The sequence below is a fragment of the Spathaspora passalidarum genome, assembly GCF_000223485.1.
Source record: "Spathaspora passalidarum NRRL Y-27907 unplaced genomic scaffold SPAPAscaffold_3, whole genome shotgun sequence".
NCBI lineage: Eukaryota > Fungi > Ascomycota > Pichiomycetes > Serinales > Debaryomycetaceae > Spathaspora > Spathaspora passalidarum.
In genome coordinates, this window is record NW_006767427.1 from 236,854 (window position 1) to 257,074 (window position 20,221).

Below are 20,221 nucleotides of genomic sequence, written 5' to 3' on the forward strand. Positions count from 1 at the left end.
CGGGCAAACCAGATGCTCCTGTTTTGCAACAGGATGAACAAGATCTGATATTCAAATCCAATATTTTGACATACACTAGTGATGTTACAACAGCTTTTGTTTCTGATGGCAAGACCTATCAATCAGTGGCGCCAGTTATCTACACCACTAATGTTCCCGATGGAGCTTCCGAAGTTACTCCTCAAGTTATGGGAACTTCTACTACTCTGGCATCATATGGATCTGATCCAGATAATCAAGGTTTGATCGATCAATTTGGAGATTCGGCTACTAGTATTACAGTTGATATCTTTGAATTCTGTTTATGTTTGTTTACTATTGTTTTGTTTATTTAGTTAGTATCTATTTGTATGTGTATACCAATAGATTTATCGTTGTTTATTTAATATTTATCTAGTTGTCTCACATAGATAAGTCTGGTATATAGAAATCCAATTACTAGCCTTTATATGTCCAATATTATTATTGAGGATTGAAAGTGGTTGGTTAATGGTCTCCTGCATATACCACGAAGGTGGTTTTTATTTGATTTTTTAAATAAGAATGAGAAAAACTTAACTTCGGTTTGAAACAAAAAATTTCAACTATTATTGGTGTCCGAGAGACCTCTTAAAAATTCATGGAATTACATGTGAAAGTATAATAGTATTACCGGGCGAGATGAATTATGGAAAGTATGAATTACTGCTTTATTATGGTATTTTAGAAGATTTTTTAAAATTTGATAAAATTCTTTATATAAACGATGGAACACCATTGATACCAGATTTGGTTTATAATGGGTGCACTCAAAATTTTGAATTTGCTAAATATATGCATGAAAAATATAATTATAACTCTCTCGCTGTGAATTATGCTTATTTTAATAATGGACATTTTTCAGAAAAATTGGATTATAAATATTGTTCTTTGTTTTATACTAAACATCCAGAAATGTTGATTAAATATGAAAAACTTCATAATATATTGAGTTTTTATTTTACTATAAATCATGATGAAATTAATTTCAAGAAATTGAAGTTAAACAAGAGATTTGTTTTCACACAACAGTATATCAAATTAGGATATCCAGATTATTATGATAAAAATATAACAGAAATCTGTGATGGAGAGAATAATCCTATCGATATTAATAATTTTAAAATGAGAGCCGAATATCCTTTAAATTATTATGGTATTTATTCACCATCAGAGTCTTTAGATGATTGTTATCATAATATAGATTGTGAAAATTTATTTAATTTTTTGACAGATAGAGAATACTATGGGAAAAGTTTTGATAAGTTTGAAGTTAATGACATATTACACAACACACTTTTGGCTATATATTGTTTTAAGAATAATATGCATATTGATTATTGCGTATCAAGATTTATGAATGTTGATGCATATTTAGTCATGGAATTATATATTAAACATAGACCATTTCCTAAATGTTATTTTACACCTTTTAATCATCATGTATGGTCTGCATATGTGACTATTGACAAAAGGTTGAGTACATTATTTAAATATTATGGGTTATTTTATCACTTCGATCTAAATTATTTAGACTATCCAGCACTTGATTATTTGGAGTATAACTGTTTAAAAGCATCTAATTATTTGGAGTATAACTGTTTAAAAGCATCTAATTATTTGGAGTATAACTGTTTAAAAGCATCTAATTATACTAAGTATAGAGAAAAATACAAAAAGTTTTCTGAAGAAATGGATATATATCAATCTTTTGACATAGAAAAATGCAAGTTTTTAGATCATCCAAAGAAACAATCGATTTAAATCAAGACTCGAAAATAGCTTCTATGGGAATTCATTGCTGCTTTTGTTTGATTTATTATGCTCAAATTTGTTAATAAATTTCGGTCAATATTGCCAATATTCCTGGTTGAATTTTGAAAAATATCGGTATAAACGTGGTTAAAATTGTTCTTATAGGCTTAATTAAGTGAATTTATATATTGTTTGTTATAGTTGGTCCTTGGACGCTACCAAGTAATTAGAAAACCTAAACGCTAACAGTTACGCTATAGTAAGCACCGATTGAGTAAGACACGCAATTTTTCCCACATAGTCAATTAGTTTTAAAATCTCAGGGAAAATTTTAGTCGCATAATAAATGTGAAATTAACCAACCAAACCACTGTTAACAACTCATCTTATCAGAAATGAAGGTTCAATCATTAAGTTTAATTGCATCGGTATTATCCGTAGTCAATGCATTTGCAGATACTGCATTGTTGTATTCTTCTTTCGATTTAGAAGTTCCTCACAAATACATAACTGAATCTAAAGACCTTTCACAATTCATGTTACAATATATTCAACAGTTATGTGCAAATGACAAACAATTGTACATCTATCGTGTCAATCAATTAAAATCTAGTCAAGTAGATCATGGTGTTTTATTGAACCATGTCCATTACAATTCAATTCTGGATTTGTCATTCCCAATTGATGCTGCTTGTTCATTGGAAATTGTGTCTGAACAAGACAGCAACCAATCACAATCAAATATTGTTGTAGTTGAAGTTTCGGAAGGTGTTCATTCAATTGATGAATTCTTGAAGCATGAAAATGTAATTGTTCAAGGAGTTCCAAGTTTCCATAAAAGGAATAAAGTTAACCAAATTGTGGAACAAGTGAATGATATGTTCCATGATGATGTTGAAAAGAGAGATGTGGCTGATGGTTCTAACTATGACGATATTCAACTGGAAGTTGAAGCTGACTTTAGAGAAGCTGAATCCTTGATTGATGATGAAACTGTCACTGTCTTTAAAGCATCGATTAAAGAAGCAAGAGCTAGCAATGATACTAAGAAATCTACCAACACAAGTTTGTTTACAAATTACCAGTTCTTTACTCCTGGAATTTGGTCTGGTATAATTGTATCTGGTTTCTTATTGACCATCTTGTACTTGGGTATAAATTGGTTAAATTCATTAGAGGTCACTTATTCTTCTTTTGAAAAACAAGTTGACTATGATAAAAAGAATGAATAGATTTATATATACACTAGTAAATGTATGGAATAATTTTATAAGGAACCAACTTTTCGTATTTTTCCCAGTCTTTGCCATATTTGCCTCTACATTTAGTCTCATCTCTAATTTGTCTATGCAATAACAAAGTTCCAAAGTAAATGACATAGAAGTAAGTTAATGGGGTTTGAAACCCAGTTGGCAAACACCAAGACCAACCGATTAACCAATCACCAAAGTAGTTTATATGTTGTGAAAGACCCCACCAACCATCGATAAGTAATTTTGAACCGGTTTTAGTCTGAATGCTCTTCAAGTGATCCAACTTACCCAGTCTGAAGTCTGACTTTTGTTTGTTGGCACTACGGAAGATATAGAATCCAACCACCTTGACCAATACAATTAAAGATAAGTTTGTCCAGCCTAATTCAATTTCGTTCCCAGGACAACTCAAGTATCTGGATTGTAAAGAATATGCCCATGGAACCCAAGCTAAATCTCCAAAACTTAACATAAATCCAAACCCATCGGTGGTGACATCAATCATGGTAAGTAATCCATTTTCATTGAGTACACCATCGAAAATATAGAATGCTTGTAAAAGATTAACCAATATTAACGAATCGGTAACTTTTCCTAATTGGTGATATTGTTGGTGTACGCATGACAAGTTTATGAGTAACCATAATAACATTCCTGGTCTTAATTCACAGAAAAGCTTGATGTCCCAAGTACCTATTCTAGGGTTCAATTCACGACCAATAAACCAATCATAAATTGGGTTACGAGTGTTCCCATTGACAGAAAGAATTCTTTCATGTGTTCCCTTTCCATTGGGCTTGGTCAAGGGGATGAACGAACACACATATACGAAAACAGCCAATAACATCGAGAATATAGTGGTAACAAGAGTCAATTCTAATTGATGATCATAAACAAATTGTAATTCAGGCAAAAAGTAACCCTTCACTTGCCATGCACGAGCTAATAATACAGCCACAAATACAGAAGACACAGCAGGACCATTAATCTTGTAATTCAACTTCAGCCCATCACGTAACTCAACACCTTGAGCAGCAGTTCCAGGAAGAATGAAATCTAACGCTACTAATATTCCAAACCAGGCAAGGTAAGCTAACCAACATTGCTTATCAAAACATAACGCTATCCAACCCTCGGTGCTGTTGGGAAGCTGATTGAGCACTGCATTTATGTCAAGATTTATTCCTTGGATTGAATATGTTTGGTTAGTGATTAATGCAAAGAATGTGATAAGGGTAGGTAATCCCAATGTTATCCCTATTGCTCCTGGTAACCCAGAGAATTCTCTATGGGTAGTTGGTGGATTTAATGACATTGCTTGTTTTGTTGTTTGTTTGAACTAAGCAAAAGAAGTCTTGGTTCAGCAATTATATAGTCCAACAGTTATACGATCGTATGGAATTTTTTTTTTTATGTTGTTTTTCCTTCTCGCGTCGTAAAATAAATGGTTGCATTTTGTATGTAAAAGGAGTGCATATAGTTGCAACCTCATCAAACTAAGCAATTATCGATTGTTTACTGTTGTATCTTTTGGATACATCTTGTAAAGTCATTAGTTTGGAAAACTGATCTAAATAATCACAGAGCTATTTCGAAAGTTTATAATCAGAAGTAAGTTAGAGCTTGGGTTTGGTAAGTCATTTTAGACCATAATCAAAAGCTAATTACAATCTCTAGTCCAATGTACTTTAGTTAACATTGAGAGAAATATAAGCAAAGTTCGTGTCGTAATCATAAAGCAAAATTATACTTGTCAGATAGCAAAAAATATTCTTCTAGTTTATCTACTTCTGGCATAACATTGTTCTCTAGAATCATTTCATATGTTTTATGTAATCATCGATGTTATGCAAGAGCAAAGCTATATAAGTATGGGGATACTTTATTTTTTTATCAATCACCGTTATTCCAAGTAACCACCATTTGTTTGTTTATATTGACTAAGCAAATAAAGTTTGAGGTTAGAAACCAAGCTATTCACCAGTTACATCAGAGTAGAGATATTAAACAGAAACATAATGTTTTGCTGCTTTTTTGTACTTTTAGTATTGATTATCTTGTTACTTTGAAGGAAACCAAGGCCAAGGTACTAATAGATTAGTTTGTTATATTTGTTTTCTTCAATAAAAATAGTGTTGAATGTTGAAATATATTAATTCTCTTCTGAACTGGTATTATTTTGTAGCATTCCTGTAAATTTGTAATTATATAGGGAAGTAGCGTTTAGAATAGCTAGTTTTGAGTGTTCTCCAGTTTTTCATATTAAAAAATTATGGCTAGCTTGATTATTTCGATCTATCGCCTTTGTTTGTCTAATGATAAGAACCTCCGCCTTTGCAGTAACATTTTGTGATTATATATGGTATTTTTTTTTTTTGGTTATCTATTTATTAAAAATTTCTTTTTTTCTAATTTGTATAATTGAAAATTGAGATTTGTGATTCATTCCTAGTTTATTCTTTTTCCGTTCAGTATTGTGGTAAATCGTATATACCGAACATCGGGTAGCAATTATAATTCTGGGACCGAGGCTATGCGATTTTCTAGAATTACGCGAAGTTTCGGTATGCTACTCTTAGGTTTAGACACAAGCGTCTAAGTGTGGCACAAAATGCGCTCGGTAATTCTAGAATATCTTATATTTCGTATCTTGATGGAATCATGCTCCGTCTAATTTTTATATTCATGTAGTTTAAGCCACACATGAGAAAGGTTATATTAGAAGTGTGGGGCTAAATATCTCACATCCATACCATGATCAAACATTACTGGTAAATTTTTTCCAAGTTATGCAAAAAATAAAAGATTTCGTAAATCAGATCTTCTTAGATGTCAACTCGATGCTTATATCATACTTCCGTCTAAATCACAGTTTTCAGCATGCAACACCGAATCATTTATGCATTAAATCTACGAAAATCCTGGTTGAAACAAGTTTCAATACTTTCACGGGGCAGATTGTCGCATGAAAAAAAAACAATCAAGTGTTTTTATTTCCTAAAAGGGTTAAATTATATGCGTATAAATTAAACACGTCAATTTTATTTTTTTTGTCAAGATATTTTTTATGTACAAGTGATAATGAATCAAATTTTTGGATCAAGTTTCAAAACCCTTGAATCTAAGCGGTAGTGCATAACGCGTGCAGGCGAACTTTATAGGATGGTGTGATGCTTTACAAGTGTAAATTGTAACAATGGAACAATTCCAACCTATCATTCCCCAGACTTTATTACATTCCGTTGCAAATAGGAACCAGCGATGTACCTTTAATTTTTGCAGTATTACGAATATTCGAGTGGAATTCGTCATCTAAATAATTTCAGATTGATAATATTTCAAAGTGAGCCCTAGCATCTAGCGAGAAAAGGGGTGCAGAGGAGGGGGTGGGAAGGAGAGTGGAGAGGCGATTATTCACAGAAATTTCAATTTAGTTTATTTTCGGAATTTTCAGGTCTAGACGAAAGGCAACAACCTGCTAAAACAAAAAAAAAAGGCAGAGAAACCACGTTACTTTTTATGATTTAAACTTTTGATGACTTGAGCTTTGATAAGGACATCGCTTGCGTTTTTTGGAGTCAATTTTGCCCAAGTTTCCGCCTCGAACGGAAAATTGCTCGTTTTCTACACCTGTTTGAAGTTGAGAATTAAAAATCACATACACCAAATAAGCTTTGCCTTTTTATCTTGTGATAAACCTTACCTAGGGGTTGGATGTATGCCGGGTATAACTTTATGTGTAATATTTTATTTAATTACTTGTTCTACAGCCTCGCTAGGTGATGTTTTCTATTTACGGTTATGTTTCACGGCTCTCTTTTACCGTATTTAGCTCGAAGTTTGATTTAAGGTAACCAAGAGATACAGTTCAAAGCGGAATCGGAACAGCAGGAAGAAGCTTTTAACTTCAACCAGCTTCATTCCGCATTTAAATACTCAAAGTATAAACGGACAGCACATGAGTCTTGCAAATTATGAAAATTTTCCCACCACAATTAATAATTGTAACTTGAAAACGATTGTTCACTATTTTTTATTGGAATTTTTTCTTGTTATTTTTGGGAACAATTAACCACATTGTAAAACGTTAAATCTTGCAGTAAATTAGGCCTGGTACACACACCCGAAGTCTGCTCCTGGCATTGTTAGTATTTATCTATTACGTTACAATCGACATTGGCCTTATTCTTTCTCCCCCTTTTTAATAGCAATCAAAAGATTTTAGTCCTCGATCACTGTGAAACGTTTAAAAAAAAAAATAAGACACATATATATAAAAAAAACTTGTCCCGGATTTTTTTTTTTTTCAAAGTGGCCTTTTAATTTATTTTCCCATAGCACTAACCAACAACTGGGTTTTCCTATATAACCCCTCTAAAAAAAATATACTTTTGAGATATATATATATATATTGATCTCCCCCTCCCCCTTTACCGGTTTGTTGCAATACTACCCCCCAAAAAATTCACATTCGTTCTTTATCACATTATATTGACTAAGTTCAGTGGACATTAGTTAAGCATATACTGGTTGTGTGACAATTTAACTTAGTTTTTTTTTATTATTTTCAAACATTCCCATTGGGCCACGAAATCTGGTTATTCTCTTGGAGTGGATACTTTCGTTTATCCCCTTTGTTGAATATCATTCTAGTCCCCCTTTAGCATTTTGTTCATTCATTTGGATTTTGTTCTTCCTTAGAATACGTCCAAGGTTTCCAATAGCTGGTTTTATTGGATTCGCCCACTGAACCTTTAACGATCTATATATCATCCAATACATCTTTTCAAGTATATTCCATCAATATTGGGGTCCCCCGTTGTTAATGCAATCACAAGCCGTCACTATTGACAATCGTCGATTAGATCCAGCGTATCATCCCGTATTAGTATACAATCGCGCACCACCAACGATAACCACCACCACATATCCAGGCATGACCACCAATCCCCATCATATGCATGTATCACCTACTATGCCGACACCAAGTTCGTCGCAAAAGGGTAATGAAGTATTGCCTAATGTCATGACTTCCCCTACTGATTCAATTTTGGCTACACCACAATTGAAGAAGAAAAGGGGTAGACCACCAAAGCCCGATTCATTAACCAACAGAATTACCACCACTTTAAATATCAACATCAATACTTCTCCTTTGACAAGTAGTCCTACAGCTGAATCCAACTCCAATCTGATGGTGAAACAAGGAGCTCCGGATTTCTTTACTCCGTTAATGAGAGTCTCTCCTAGTACTAGGTCATCGACAAAAAGAAAACGTAAGAATTCAACATCGTCTTCCCTTGCTGGATCCCCTGCTCTTGCTAAAAGATCTAAAACTACTGGTGATATCGGACATTCTTTAATCACCCCTTCATCTTCGGCGGTGGCGTCAAATTCAGGACTGTCACCACCATTCCCCGCTATCAACTCCAAGGCGATGGAAAACATCTCCATGATTACCCAAAATGGTGTCACTTATTATAACACCCCTCCTTCTGGCAATGTAAAGAATGAATTCCCTAATTTCTTGACTTCATCAGCTACTCTGATCGGTGGTCTGGTTATATACTCTGCGCCTCCCCGGGCTGCAGAACAACAACTGCATAGAAGTAACAGTAGCTCATGTTCTTCTGTTATAAGTTCGCACGCTAGGGAACCTACCCCTCCATCTTCGAATTTGTTGCCTGCCGTTACTTTAGCTGATCAGGAATCAAGGCCTGATGTGGTGATTCAGCATGAAAAGGTCCAATCAAATGATTTCCTGTTAAAATTAATGATTGATGATCTGGGTAAAGCTGTATTGTCGAATGATTTCTTCGCCTCATTTGGAAAGTGCGATGATTCGACAATTAAAAAGGAAGAAGAACCTGTAAAACACGAACAAGCTGAAAATGTCATGACGTCAACGAGACTAGTTCATTCTAATTCTGTAATCGGGATTGAATCGGTATACCAACAGGAAGAAAAATCGAACCACCAACAACAACAAGAAGAAGAAGAACAAGAACAAGGTACTCCGAAGATGAATACCACTTCTATTCCGGTCCCTTCGATACCATTAAGAAGATACAACTCAGATTTGACTGGCATTACCACCACCACAATTCTTCAAAACCAAGTTCTCTCATCAATAAGTGAAAGCTCGATAATCCCACAAACACCCAAAGACAGTTATTTCAACGCAGCAAACCTCGGCACCGGATTGACTCCAATTTTCAACTTGACTCCTCAGTTTAACTCCTTAATGTATTCCATGATGAATATCAATTCTCCAAAGAGAGGCGGTAGTGCTGGTAATGGCGTCAACTTGATTACCCCTGACTTTTTCTCCAGTCAACAACAAGAACAAAGACTGCAATTACAAGGACTTGAAGAAGAAGCTAGACTTGAAACAAGTACTGTAACCATGAATGAGTTGATGGGTCAGACTGTTATGAAGGAAAAAGCAGTTAATGACTCCGTGCCTAGCAGTAGCAGCAGCAATGGTGGTGGTGCCCAGACATCAGGGTGGTCTTCGTCAGAAGATTCGGGAGACGCTAGGTTGGCGTTAAAGAAGGTCATGCATGTTAAAAGAAGGTCTCAATAAGATTTATTACCTTTTTGGTTGTTTATTTATATGATTTCATTGTACTTTCCCGAGCACATAATGTACTCCCCCCCCCTCATTTTGTTACGTTTTATATTCTCTTTCGACATTTGTTAGACTTATAACGAGTTTTCTTTTTTTTTCACTATTCTAAATACTATATTATCTATAAATTCTTCAGATCGTAGACAATGACGAGTTATGCCTATTTAGGGTTGTTCCCATGTTGTAAGGCAGATCTAGTGCACTGTTGACTACACGACTACCAATTGTTTGACGAATTCTTGGCTAATACTAAACCTGGAAATGTATTTTTATCCTAAATGAGGCTAGTGAAGTTTAGTTCAATCCTGATAGGTAGTACCAATAGGAGTATCTGCCAGGTCTCTGATTCAATACATACACAACTCCTTAAAGTTGTTGAGCTTTCTAAATTTGTAGAAATCTAGTTGTGCCTCATTGTTCTGGTTATGCAAGGGGGGGGGGGCTCTTTTATTATTCGTATTCTTTAGAGGGCGGTGGTACTTGCAGCTATAGTACAAGAATCATACTATTGCAAATAGCCTAAAACAGAATAACCATCTAAATCAGTTGACCATGTAACCTAGTCAACTGCTTTTGAATTAAATCACCTGTTACTACCACGTAAACTAGGAGGGGCAAGCCCAGCTTGGTTTACTACACAACACCCAGAAGCTGCAAAAAATGTACTCGTTTGTGTAAATATGAGCATGACTGAGTAATAATGAGAACACACAAAATTCTGAACATTTATTGTCTTCAATTGTGTGCTCGCACGACCTCGGGTGAAAAATTCTCATCTTGCGCAAGGTTTGCCTATATAAAAAATTTTTCATAACCATTTTTTTACATACTTTGTTTATTTCTTTCTTTCTTCAGTTGTTAATAACATTAAAGTACAGAGATGTCTCACAGAAAATACGAAGCTCCACGTCACGGTTCCTTAGGTTTCTTGCCAAGAAAGAGAGCCTCTAATCAAAGAGGTAGAGTTAAGTCCTTCCCAAAGGATGTTAAGTCTAAGCCAGTTGCTTTAACTGCTTTCTTAGGTTACAAGGCTGGTATGACCACCATTGTCAGAGACTTGGACCGTCCAGGTTCCAAGATGCACAAGAGGGAAGTTGTCGAAGCTGCTACCGTTGTTGACACTCCACCAATGGTTGTTGTTGGTGTTGTTGGTTACGTTGAAACCCCAAGAGGTTTAAGATCCTTGACCACCGTTTGGGCTGAACACTTGTCCGAAGAAGTTAGAAGAAGATTCTACAAGAACTGGTTCAAGTCCAAGAAGAAGGCTTTCACCAAGTACTCCACCAAGTACGCTGGTGATGCTAAGCAAGTTGAAACTGAATTGGCTAGAATTAAGAAGTACGCTTCTGTTGTCAGAGTTTTAGCTCACACCCAAATCAAGAAGACCCCATTGGCTCAAAAGAAGGCTCACTTAGCTGAAATCCAAATCAACGGTGGTTCTGTCTCTGACAAGGTTGACTGGGCCAGAGAACACTTTGAAAAGGAAGTTTCCGTTTCTTCTGTTTTCGAACAAAACGAAATGATTGATGTCATTGCTGTCACCAAGGGTCACGGTTTCGAAGGTGTTACCCACAGATGGGGTACCAAGAAGTTGCCAAGAAAGACCCACAGAGGTTTAAGAAAGGTTGCTTGTATCGGTGCTTGGCATCCAGCTAACGTTAACTGGACTGTTGCCAGAGCCGGTCAAAACGGTTACCACCACAGAACCTCTATTAACCACAAGGTTTACAGAGTTGGTTCCGGTGCTGACGAATCCAACGGTGCTACCGAATTCGACAGAACCAAGAAGACCATTAACCCAATGGGTGGTTTCGTTAGATACGGTAACGTTAAGAACGATTTCGTCTTGTTGAAGGGTTCTATCCCAGGTATCAAGAAGAGAGTTGTCACCTTAAGAAAGTCCTTATACGTTGACACCTCCAGAAGAGCCTTGGAAGAAGTTGACTTGAAATGGATTGACACTGCTTCCAGATTCGGTAAGGGTAGATTCCAAACCCCAGCTGAAAAGCACGCTTTCTTGGGTACTTTAAAGAAGGACTTACAAAACTAAATGTGATGTGAAACCTAATTTAAATCATCTCTAGTACTTTTAGAAGTTTTCTTTATGTATGATTAATAGCTTGAATTTATGTGAACTTCTAATTGAATTTGAATTATGTAGAAGGTGGTGGTAGTAGTAGTAGCAGCACTAGCAGTAGCATTTACCAACTATTTTATTTAGCGGTAGCATCTCGATCACGTGATGTACAAAAAAAATTAAATTCATTCTCATCTCTATAAATTTTTCAAGCATCGCTAAACCACGATTTTAACATCACAACTTGTAATATTATTATAGATGTCAGCCACTAGACAAGCGATTCCCCAGGTGAGGAATCCAACTTTACCTTCACAGACTACTCCAGAACAAAGGTATTGGAGAAGTTACGTCAGTCCACAACTAATCAAGGAAAACCATCCTGTAAATTGCATAGATTTTAATCCAATTACTCCAAATGACTTTGCCATTACTTCTTCCACCAGGATTCAAATATTTTCCTCCAAGACCAGACAAGTTATCAAGACCTTTTCCAGATTCAAGGATATTGTATATTCCGGTAAGTTCAGATATGATGGGAAGTTATTAGTTGCTGCTGATGCAACTGGATTGGTGTCGATCTACGATAGTTACCAACCTAGAAACTTGCTCGTTAGTTTACATCCAAGTTCCCACCCTACACATGTTGCTAAATTCCACCCAACTATAGGAAATCAGTTGATTACTGGTTCTGACGATAGAATATTAAGACTTTACGACATATCACAAACCACAAAGGGTCCAATAGTTGAATTCGACGGTTCTCACCATACTGATTATATAAGAAGCGCAAACTTCATTCCTGGTAACCCTAATTTAATAGCTACCGGTTGTTATGATGGGATTGTTAGAATTTTTGATACCAGAAACTTTTCCACTTCTCAACATCAAGTTGTGGCTCAATTTAACCAACATAATCCTATAGAAGATGTTCTTGCGATTTCTTCAACTACATTAGTCAGTGCTGGTGGACCGCAAGTGAGAATCTGGGATTTGACCAGAGGTGCTCAAATTCATGAGTTGAACAACTTTACCAAGACAGCTACTAGTTTACATGATACTGGTGATAGAGGGTTGTTGGTAGGTTCGTTGGATGGCCATGTTAAGATTTTCGATTACACTTCTTCTAATTGGGATGTCCAATTTGGATGGAAGTTCGGTAGTGGTGGTGTCTTGAGTTGTGGTGTTTCTCCAGCTTCCAACGACCATAAGCATTTCGTGGCTGGTTTAACTTCAGGGTTGATTTCCATACGTACAAAGAAGACAGAACCAAAGGTAAAACAAGGTGTCAAGCAAGAAAAGTCTGCTGCATATGCTAGAATGATGAAAGGTAGAGACTATGCTGGTGAAGAAGAACATCGTATTATCCAATCCAGTGCTCCTCAGGCCAAGAAATTGAAACAGTTTGAGAAACACCTTAATGCATTTAGATGGGCTGAGGCTTTAGACAGTGCATTTGCTCCAGGATTACCTAAAGAACAAACTGTGACTATATTAAATGAGTTGAAAAAGAGAGGGAAAGTAAGAATTTCCTTGTATGGGCGTGATGAGATTTCATTGTTGCCTATTTTACAATGGTTTATTAAGAACTTAGAAGATGTTAGATCTTTCAACTTACAATGTGATTACATTGGTATCATCTTGGAAATGTACGGTTCCTTAATAGACAAGAGTGTTGTCTTGGAAGAATGTTTCTCCAATTTACTCAAGAGAATAAACATTGAAATTAAAAAATGTAAAGAAGCCAATGAAATTAGTGGTATGTTGGAATTATTAACTGCATAGGGTGTTTGTACAATATATATATATTAATACAAAAGTAATCACCACCTTCTTTTCCTCTTTTTCTTTTTGAGTTCCTTTGCTTTAAGTTCCTTTTGCTCAGCAGCATTACGACAAAAGTCAGAACAGTACCATTTTACTTTACCCGTAGTATATTTCATTGCTTCGACTCTATTCAATAGACCGACACATTTGAAATGGAACCATTCTCCATTAGGACACGAGTCTTCGTTGTCACAAGCTATCATGTCACCAGAAGATCGTTGTTTACAGAAACAGTACACGTTGGTGTCTTCTTGTGGTTCTTCCTGTACTGGTTCCGGTTCCGGTTCGATCTTAGGAATATTTCGTTTGGTTGAAGGTCGAGACTTGATTGGCGGTTTTGTTTTTGCTGATTTACTCACCTTGGCAACAGGTTTTGGTTTTTTCGCTATCTTTGTATTTAATTTTGCTGTCTTCTGTAGGCTTTTCGGTATTTTCAATAATATCTTCAATCCACTCTTTTTCGAAGGTTGTCGTTTTTGTTCTTCTAGTGCCTCCTTCTGTGATTGTAAAGGATACTTGGCATAATGTTCTTTTAATTGACGCAGTAGTTGCTCTCGCTGCTTATAATGGTCGTGTAAGTTAACTTTTGACTTGTCAATATTTTGCAATTGATTCAACTCTTCTATTAAATTCATTTTGTGCGTTGTAAGTTGGTTGTTCAATGCACGTGCTTCCAGTATTGATTCTCGTGATAAAGTTCTAATGTTTTGTTTTATTCGAATCAACTTTTCAATATCCTGTTGCGTTATATCTCGCGTGGATTGGTAATGTTTTAGTATCTCATCTATCTCATGTTTACGAGCATCTATCTTGATATTGCATGCTTGTATTAGCCACACAGATCGGATGATATCACAAGGCAAATGATCAACTGTAGATATAAAAGCACTTGTAAGTGAATGTGAGGGGAATATATCGTTTTCCATCGTCCGTGACTTTAATGTCAATTTTCTGGGTTGTAAATAAAGATTTGATAAACAAACAATAAATGTTTGCGACAGTTTACTCCCGTGACTAAAATTACATGGTGTGTATATTTGATACTGGCATTTGTGGTTGCGAATGACCACACTGTAAATTAACTACACAAACTAAGCATTGCAGTCATTAAAATTGTATTCAATAGCTTTAAATACAATTGTAATAGGTCTTATTATAGTAACAAAAATAGAAGGTATATTTTTCTAAGGGAATACCATTTATAAGCCTCTAATATACGAACAATATCAGAGGTCTGGTGATGCAGCCTACGATCTACGAATATTTTAATCCTTGCATTCTTCAGCCCAAGGATGCTTGGTGATTATTTACATTCTTATTCCAAGAAAATTATAAATCTAGGCAGACAATATTCACAATTGTTGTTGTACTGAAATAATTGAGTGGCTAGACTTCTCGAATCTCATGATGCCATTTCTTGGCATTTTGGATTTTGCGCATGACTTCTCAATTGCTCTCAGTAATGAAGGGATTATTGTAATCTTGAATCAATAGTAAAGATTTCAGAGATAACTACAATTGACTTTAAGGTGAATATTTTGTGTGGAATTGTGTGTTCAGAGTTAGATCTGCTTCTGATATAGTAAATAGATTAGCTTCTCTCAAGATTTTATTAAATGTGTGCTTTGTGGCATTGGTCTTTGCAATGAGTGCAGAATCTCATGATCACAATTATTATTTAGATTGATTAGATTGATAATATTTTTCAGTCATCAATAATCAGAACAACCATGATTGGATACATTAGCATGCAGCCATATTTCAAGGACCAACCAATACAAGTTGTGAAATATCTCTTATTTATCCTCGGGAACTTTAAGCATGAATTTTACAATACATAAACTTGCTGGACGTATAGATCGAATATCCAATTAGTCCAAGATTTTATATTTTCTTTTTCTCTCCAACTGCATTTTCTTGATCAATGTTTATAGTTTTGGTGTACCTAATGCAGTTATAAATCTGCTCATGATCATTCCATTTTTCTTTTTTTCACTTGAGTCATATACTCCTTATCCATACAAAAAATCGGAACTCCTCTGTAGAAAGCCGCCTCGGAGCTTCGCTTGAACTTGGCTGCATCCTTTCTTGTTAAGGAAATACGCCTGCGAAGGTTTTTTTATAGGGTAGCAATATTGAGTAATATTTTGTATAAATACATCATGCTTCCTCCTATAAATTCATGGATAGCACAGTAATGTGAACTTCTACTTTAATATAGAATCATGACTGAATTATTTCCCCGAGAAGATGTATGTCTTCAAGGTAACCATTATAATGGTGAACATCTTATTGCAAGAATAACTGCTGTCCCCGTGGTTTTTGTGTTATCGGCCCTTGGATCACTTTTCCCATTAGTCGCTTTGTATTCACTGAAATTTCACTTACCTAACTGGCTATTCTTTATTACCAAGAATTTCGGTAGTGGTGTTATCATTGGAACTGGGTTTATTCATCTCTTGGCAGAAGCCCTGGTGGCACTTACCAACGATTGTTTGGGTGGTGTCTTTGCCGAATACCCATTTGCAGAAGGGATTGCTTTGATGGCAGTATTTGTATTCTTTTTCTTTGACATGATCGCCAACAAGAAAATTCACCAGAAAGCAAAACTCCACGCTGACTGTTGTGAGATTGGGGCAGATGGACAACCACGGTGTATTATTGCAGAATTGGAATCATCCGAGAGCTCTCTAGATAAGGAAAGTTCTTTGGACAAGGAAAGTTCTGTAGGTGGAGAAAACACCACCGCTACACCTTCGGATGTACCTGATCCCCTGGCTGCTGCTTATGAAAACTTATATCAGCAAATTCTCAATTGTATTGTTTTAGAGTGCGGTATTGTTCTTCATTCAGTATTTGTTGGGTTATCCTTGGCAATTGCTGGTGATGAATTTGTTTCATTGTATATTGCCATTTGTTTTCATCAATTCTTTGAAGGGTTGGGGTTAGGAACAAGATTTGCAACCACACCTTGGCCCAAGGGGAAAAAATATGTGCCTTGGCTAATGGCATTCATTTATAGTTTAACAACACCTTCAGCGGTTGCCATTGGGATTGGTGTAAGGAAAACTTATCCTGTTAGATCAAGAACAGCATTGATCACAACAGGAACGTTTGATGCTATGTGTGCTGGTGTGCTTATTTACAATAGTATTGCTGACTTGATGGCTTATGATTTCATTTATTCGTCTGAGTTCAAGGATAAGTCTACCAAGAACATGTTGGCTGCTTACTTCTGGCTTGCCTTTGGTGCTTTTGCAATGGCATTCATTGGAAAGTGGGCATGATCCTGAATTTGGTATGAATTTACAAATCTTAAAATATATATACATACAGTTTATAAATATAAATTTTGCAGGTGTCTATTTACATATTTTCTATTTACAAGTCTATCTACAAGTTAATTACATTAGAACATTTAAACATATTTGAATAGCAAATCATCTTCGACATAGTCAATTCTCGCGATTTGGAGTCTGTTTGAACTTATTCTACCATCCTTACCGATAAGTCCATTCTTGTAATCCTCCATAAGAGCATCTGAAACTTCAAGATTGGCAATCATATTGGGGAATTTCTCACAAGTAACACCAATAACAGCATCTTTTCTGGGAGCTGCTTTCAACACAAGAGAAAACTCAATAGGATTCTTGATCTCGCCAGCTTCAAACAATCTCTTGTATTCACGAAGAAAAATACCAGTCCAGAATTTTTGTGCATAAGCGCTTGGTTTCTTTGCGTACGCTGCTTTTGAATTCACGATATTGGCAATATTTTCAAGATTTGAATCCTTGATAAACCCTTCTTCGCGGCCAAGGAAATAATCCTGGAACTTCCATTGATTGATCATATCAACGTATCTTCTCATGGGTGAAGTGATGGTTGTATATGATCCAAGTCCAACAAGGGCATGAGTTCCATGTGAGACAGTATATTTGGCAAGGCTCACAAAACTTCCAAAATCAAATTCATCTTTTCGGATGGAATTCCCCAGTCTTAACTCTTGGAATTGTTTCTTAAGTTCGTCAGAAATGTTGAATTCAAATGTTCTATAGAGAATCTTGATGTTCTTCTCTTTGGCTATGGCACCTGTTAAATAATTGGCAAAGATCATGTTTTCAGTAACTAAACTCACCGAATCTTCAATATCAAGTTCTTTGGGGATGATAATCGATTGACGCGAATTCTTTACTCGGATTTCGTGTCCTTCACCTTTTTCTATATAACGACTTTCGGACGCGATGTCATCGCCAGTCTCTAAAACCTGGAGATTGCTGTTATTCTGAGTCATCTCAACTGGTATATTTTGACTCCTTATCCCGTTGAGAATAGTTGATAATTGAAATAACTTGAATAAATTGTTGTAATCTTGGTCTGTCCTGTATAATTCCTGTCTGTTTTCACTTCGCAACACCTTAGCTACTTTCTTATACGTGAACCCTTGGCGGAAATTTCTTAATAAGCTATACTTTATTTCCTTAGTCTGTTCAATTTGCGACTTTACAGTGTTTAATAATGTGGAATCAATGCTTGACTCTGGATCAGTCAATCTCTGCTTGAAGAACTCGTCAAGGAGACCTTTGTCCAATTTATATTGTATACTGAATGCCCTTGTGTCTTGGGAATCAATTCCCAATCCGCTCAAGTTAGAAATAATGGGTGGGAACATTAACAATGCAGTTTCAGGGAAATATTGAGTGGAGGTCCTATTAAACGCAATTGAACTGAGGGTCGAGTCAGGCTTAACGTATGAACTTGGTTCAGCAATATGCACTGAAATCACATATTTGCCTTCATCTTCGTGAATTGAAATACCGTCATCAATTTCATGGGCAAACTCACTATCAATACAGTACACCAGGACGTTGGTAAGATCTTCTCTTATGTCATTCATAGGATCTGAATCAAAGAAATCATTGGAATAGCCCATCTGAGTCAGATCAATTGGTTCATTCAAGTTCGATAATTGTTGTTGATCAAGTTGGTCGAGACCAGTATTCTCACTAGAGGTGGTTGCATTATCATCAAGACAGTCATAATACGATTGAGACAAGTCAGAAACATATGAAGTCTTTTCGTTGGGCCAGCTACTGGTCTTTGACCATTTAAATGGATTAACTATTGAATCATTCTTTTCAAGTTCAACCAATAAATCATATGCCCTTGTTCTGGAATATTCATTCACATAGTTTGAAGTTTCGAAAACTAGGTTTGATGGTAGCATGTGCTTTTCAATTCCCCTCAAAACATACACTAAAACAGTTTCAACTGCTGGGTCATGGTCGAATTTACGGTTAACAAAGTCTTTCAACATTCCAATTATATCGATGTACAATGGAGGTTGCTTAGTAGGTTTCTCGCCTGATAATATTCCAGCACAATATTTTGAAAATTCGTCAATTCCGCCTTCTTTGAGATATTTCATCACCCTGTCAATATAAGAAACATCAGAAACCGGCAAAACTGTGACTCTGGTTTGACACTCGTTTTGAGATGTGGCTTCTAAATTCCAAAGTCTGGATTGTTTACGTAATGCAAATAAGGTAGCCAAATACGTTGAAGCACTATAGTCGTAGTCTTCATAGTTCTGACTAAAGTCAAGTGACACACCAAGTTTGGAATTTCCATTTTGTTTAGACTGGATAGAATTTTTTGGATTCTGTTCCAAATGGTATAATATTTCGAAAATAGTAAGTGTTCTTGGCACGTTCAAGTTTCCATCAGCATCATATTGCAAAGTTCTGTGTAATCTTTCTAGTTTCTGGTTGATACTACTAACTTTCTTGAATGAGTCGATACATAACTGGGACAATGCTCCCGCATAAGTACTTCTTGCTAAAAGCGGGACAATATAGGTATTGATGTCTGTATCCACAAGTAATTGGGATGTAGCTTGGGAAACTACAAAGTCAGTAGGGTCATTCACTTCCGGTTCTTCCAAATCATTCATCTTCTCGTCTTTAGTCTTGATAGTTTCTGGTGCGGATCTAGTCAAACTTTCTGCCATTCCTACAGGAGCAACACCATCGAATTTCTGTTCTAAAGAAACACAATTTCCCAAATAATCATGAAATCTCTGGGGGATTGCTCCGGGAACTCTGTCACGGATCATACCACTTTTTCCAAACACAATCTCACCTCTGGCATTTATAAAAGTGTATGAACCTGATTTGATACTTTTTGGACCAGCTGCTATTATATACAAGCGCAAATTGTCGGACAATGTAACGATATCACCAACTTTGGGAGGTTGAACAATACAAGCACCATTCACCTTGGAATTTGATAAACACAGGCTGATTTGTTCGCTTATACCTTTGGATTCCTCCCCGGAAAGAACATTTTCCTTCCATGCCTTGGATGGAGTGACAAATCTGTCGTTGCCTCTCTTGATAAATGCCTCTTCTATCTCCAGTAGGATTTTCTTGGAGGATAGTCTGAGATCAAGCTTACTTGTGGGATCAACATATTTACCCAAGAATTTTGTAGATTTCTCGTTGATAAGTTTCATTGTCTTTGCTAGCCCTTCCACTGCATCTGTCTTCTTGTGTTCTTTTGCGGTTGTCTTTCTATCAAATATATTGTCTAGTCTTGATGAATATATTCTTCTTTTAGGGCCAGGTTCAGACTTGCCATGACGACATCTCGATGATTGGACAT

General features: G+C 36.0%; 9 protein-coding genes across 9 annotated transcripts; 6 read left to right on the forward strand and 3 right to left on the reverse strand. All coding sequences in view use genetic code 12, as the record gives it.

Moving 5' to 3' along the window:
* Window positions 1–593: 593 nt before the first annotated feature.
* Window positions 594–2,016, forward strand: SPAPADRAFT_60136 (uncharacterized protein; the record flags this gene model as incomplete). The annotated part of the gene is made up of 1 exon (XM_007374240.1): window positions 594–2,016. One exon carries the CDS (start codon window positions 661–663, stop codon window positions 1,780–1,782), a length of 1,122 nt encoding a protein of 373 aa, XP_007374302.1.
* Window positions 2,017–2,133: 117 nt separating this feature from the next.
* On the reverse strand, window positions 2,134–4,391 carry ERG24 (delta(14)-sterol reductase; the record flags this gene model as incomplete). The annotated part of the gene is made up of 1 exon (XM_007374241.1): window positions 2,134–4,391. One exon carries the CDS (start codon window positions 4,339–4,341, stop codon window positions 3,019–3,021), a length of 1,323 nt encoding a protein of 440 aa, XP_007374303.1.
* Window positions 2,169–3,005, forward strand: ABG1 (Abg1p; the record flags this gene model as incomplete). Its single annotated transcript, XM_007374242.1, has 1 exon — window positions 2,169–3,005. One exon carries the CDS (start codon window positions 2,169–2,171, stop codon window positions 3,003–3,005), a length of 837 nt encoding a protein of 278 aa, XP_007374304.1.
* Window positions 4,392–7,360: 2,969 nt separating the features above from the next.
* Window positions 7,361–9,780, forward strand: SPAPADRAFT_60138 (uncharacterized protein; the record flags this gene model as incomplete). The annotated part of the gene is made up of 1 exon (XM_007374243.1): window positions 7,361–9,780. A coding segment is annotated over one exon (778 nt), but the record flags the coding sequence as incomplete, so codon positions are not given.
* A 730-nt stretch (window positions 9,781–10,510) lies between these two features.
* On the forward strand, window positions 10,511–11,801 carry RPL3 (60S ribosomal protein uL3; the record flags this gene model as incomplete). Its single annotated transcript, XM_007374244.1, has 1 exon — window positions 10,511–11,801. One exon carries the CDS (start codon window positions 10,538–10,540, stop codon window positions 11,705–11,707), a length of 1,170 nt encoding a protein of 389 aa, XP_007374306.1.
* A 182-nt stretch (window positions 11,802–11,983) lies between these two features.
* UTP15 (snoRNA-binding rRNA-processing protein) lies at window positions 11,984–14,500 on the forward strand (the record flags this gene model as incomplete). The annotated part of the gene is made up of 1 exon (XM_007374245.1): window positions 11,984–14,500. A coding segment is annotated over one exon (1,063 nt), but the record flags the coding sequence as incomplete, so codon positions are not given.
* SPAPADRAFT_137138 (uncharacterized protein) lies at window positions 13,558–14,487 on the reverse strand (the record flags this gene model as incomplete). Its single annotated transcript, XM_007374246.1, has 1 exon — window positions 13,558–14,487. One exon carries the CDS (start codon window positions 14,485–14,487, stop codon window positions 13,558–13,560), a length of 930 nt encoding a protein of 309 aa, XP_007374308.1.
* A 590-nt stretch (window positions 14,501–15,090) lies between the features above and the next one.
* SPAPADRAFT_60141 (uncharacterized protein) lies at window positions 15,091–17,510 on the forward strand (the record flags this gene model as incomplete). The annotated part of the gene is made up of 1 exon (XM_007374247.1): window positions 15,091–17,510. The coding sequence occupies one exon, from the start codon at window positions 16,135–16,137 to the stop codon at window positions 16,846–16,848; it is 714 nt and encodes a 237-aa protein (XP_007374309.1).
* Window positions 16,980–20,072, reverse strand: MSU1 (Msu1p; the record flags this gene model as incomplete). The annotated part of the gene is made up of 1 exon (XM_007374248.1): window positions 16,980–20,072. One exon carries the CDS (start codon window positions 20,070–20,072, stop codon window positions 16,980–16,982), a length of 3,093 nt encoding a protein of 1,030 aa, XP_007374310.1.
* Between the last annotated feature and the right edge of the window lie 149 nt (window positions 20,073–20,221).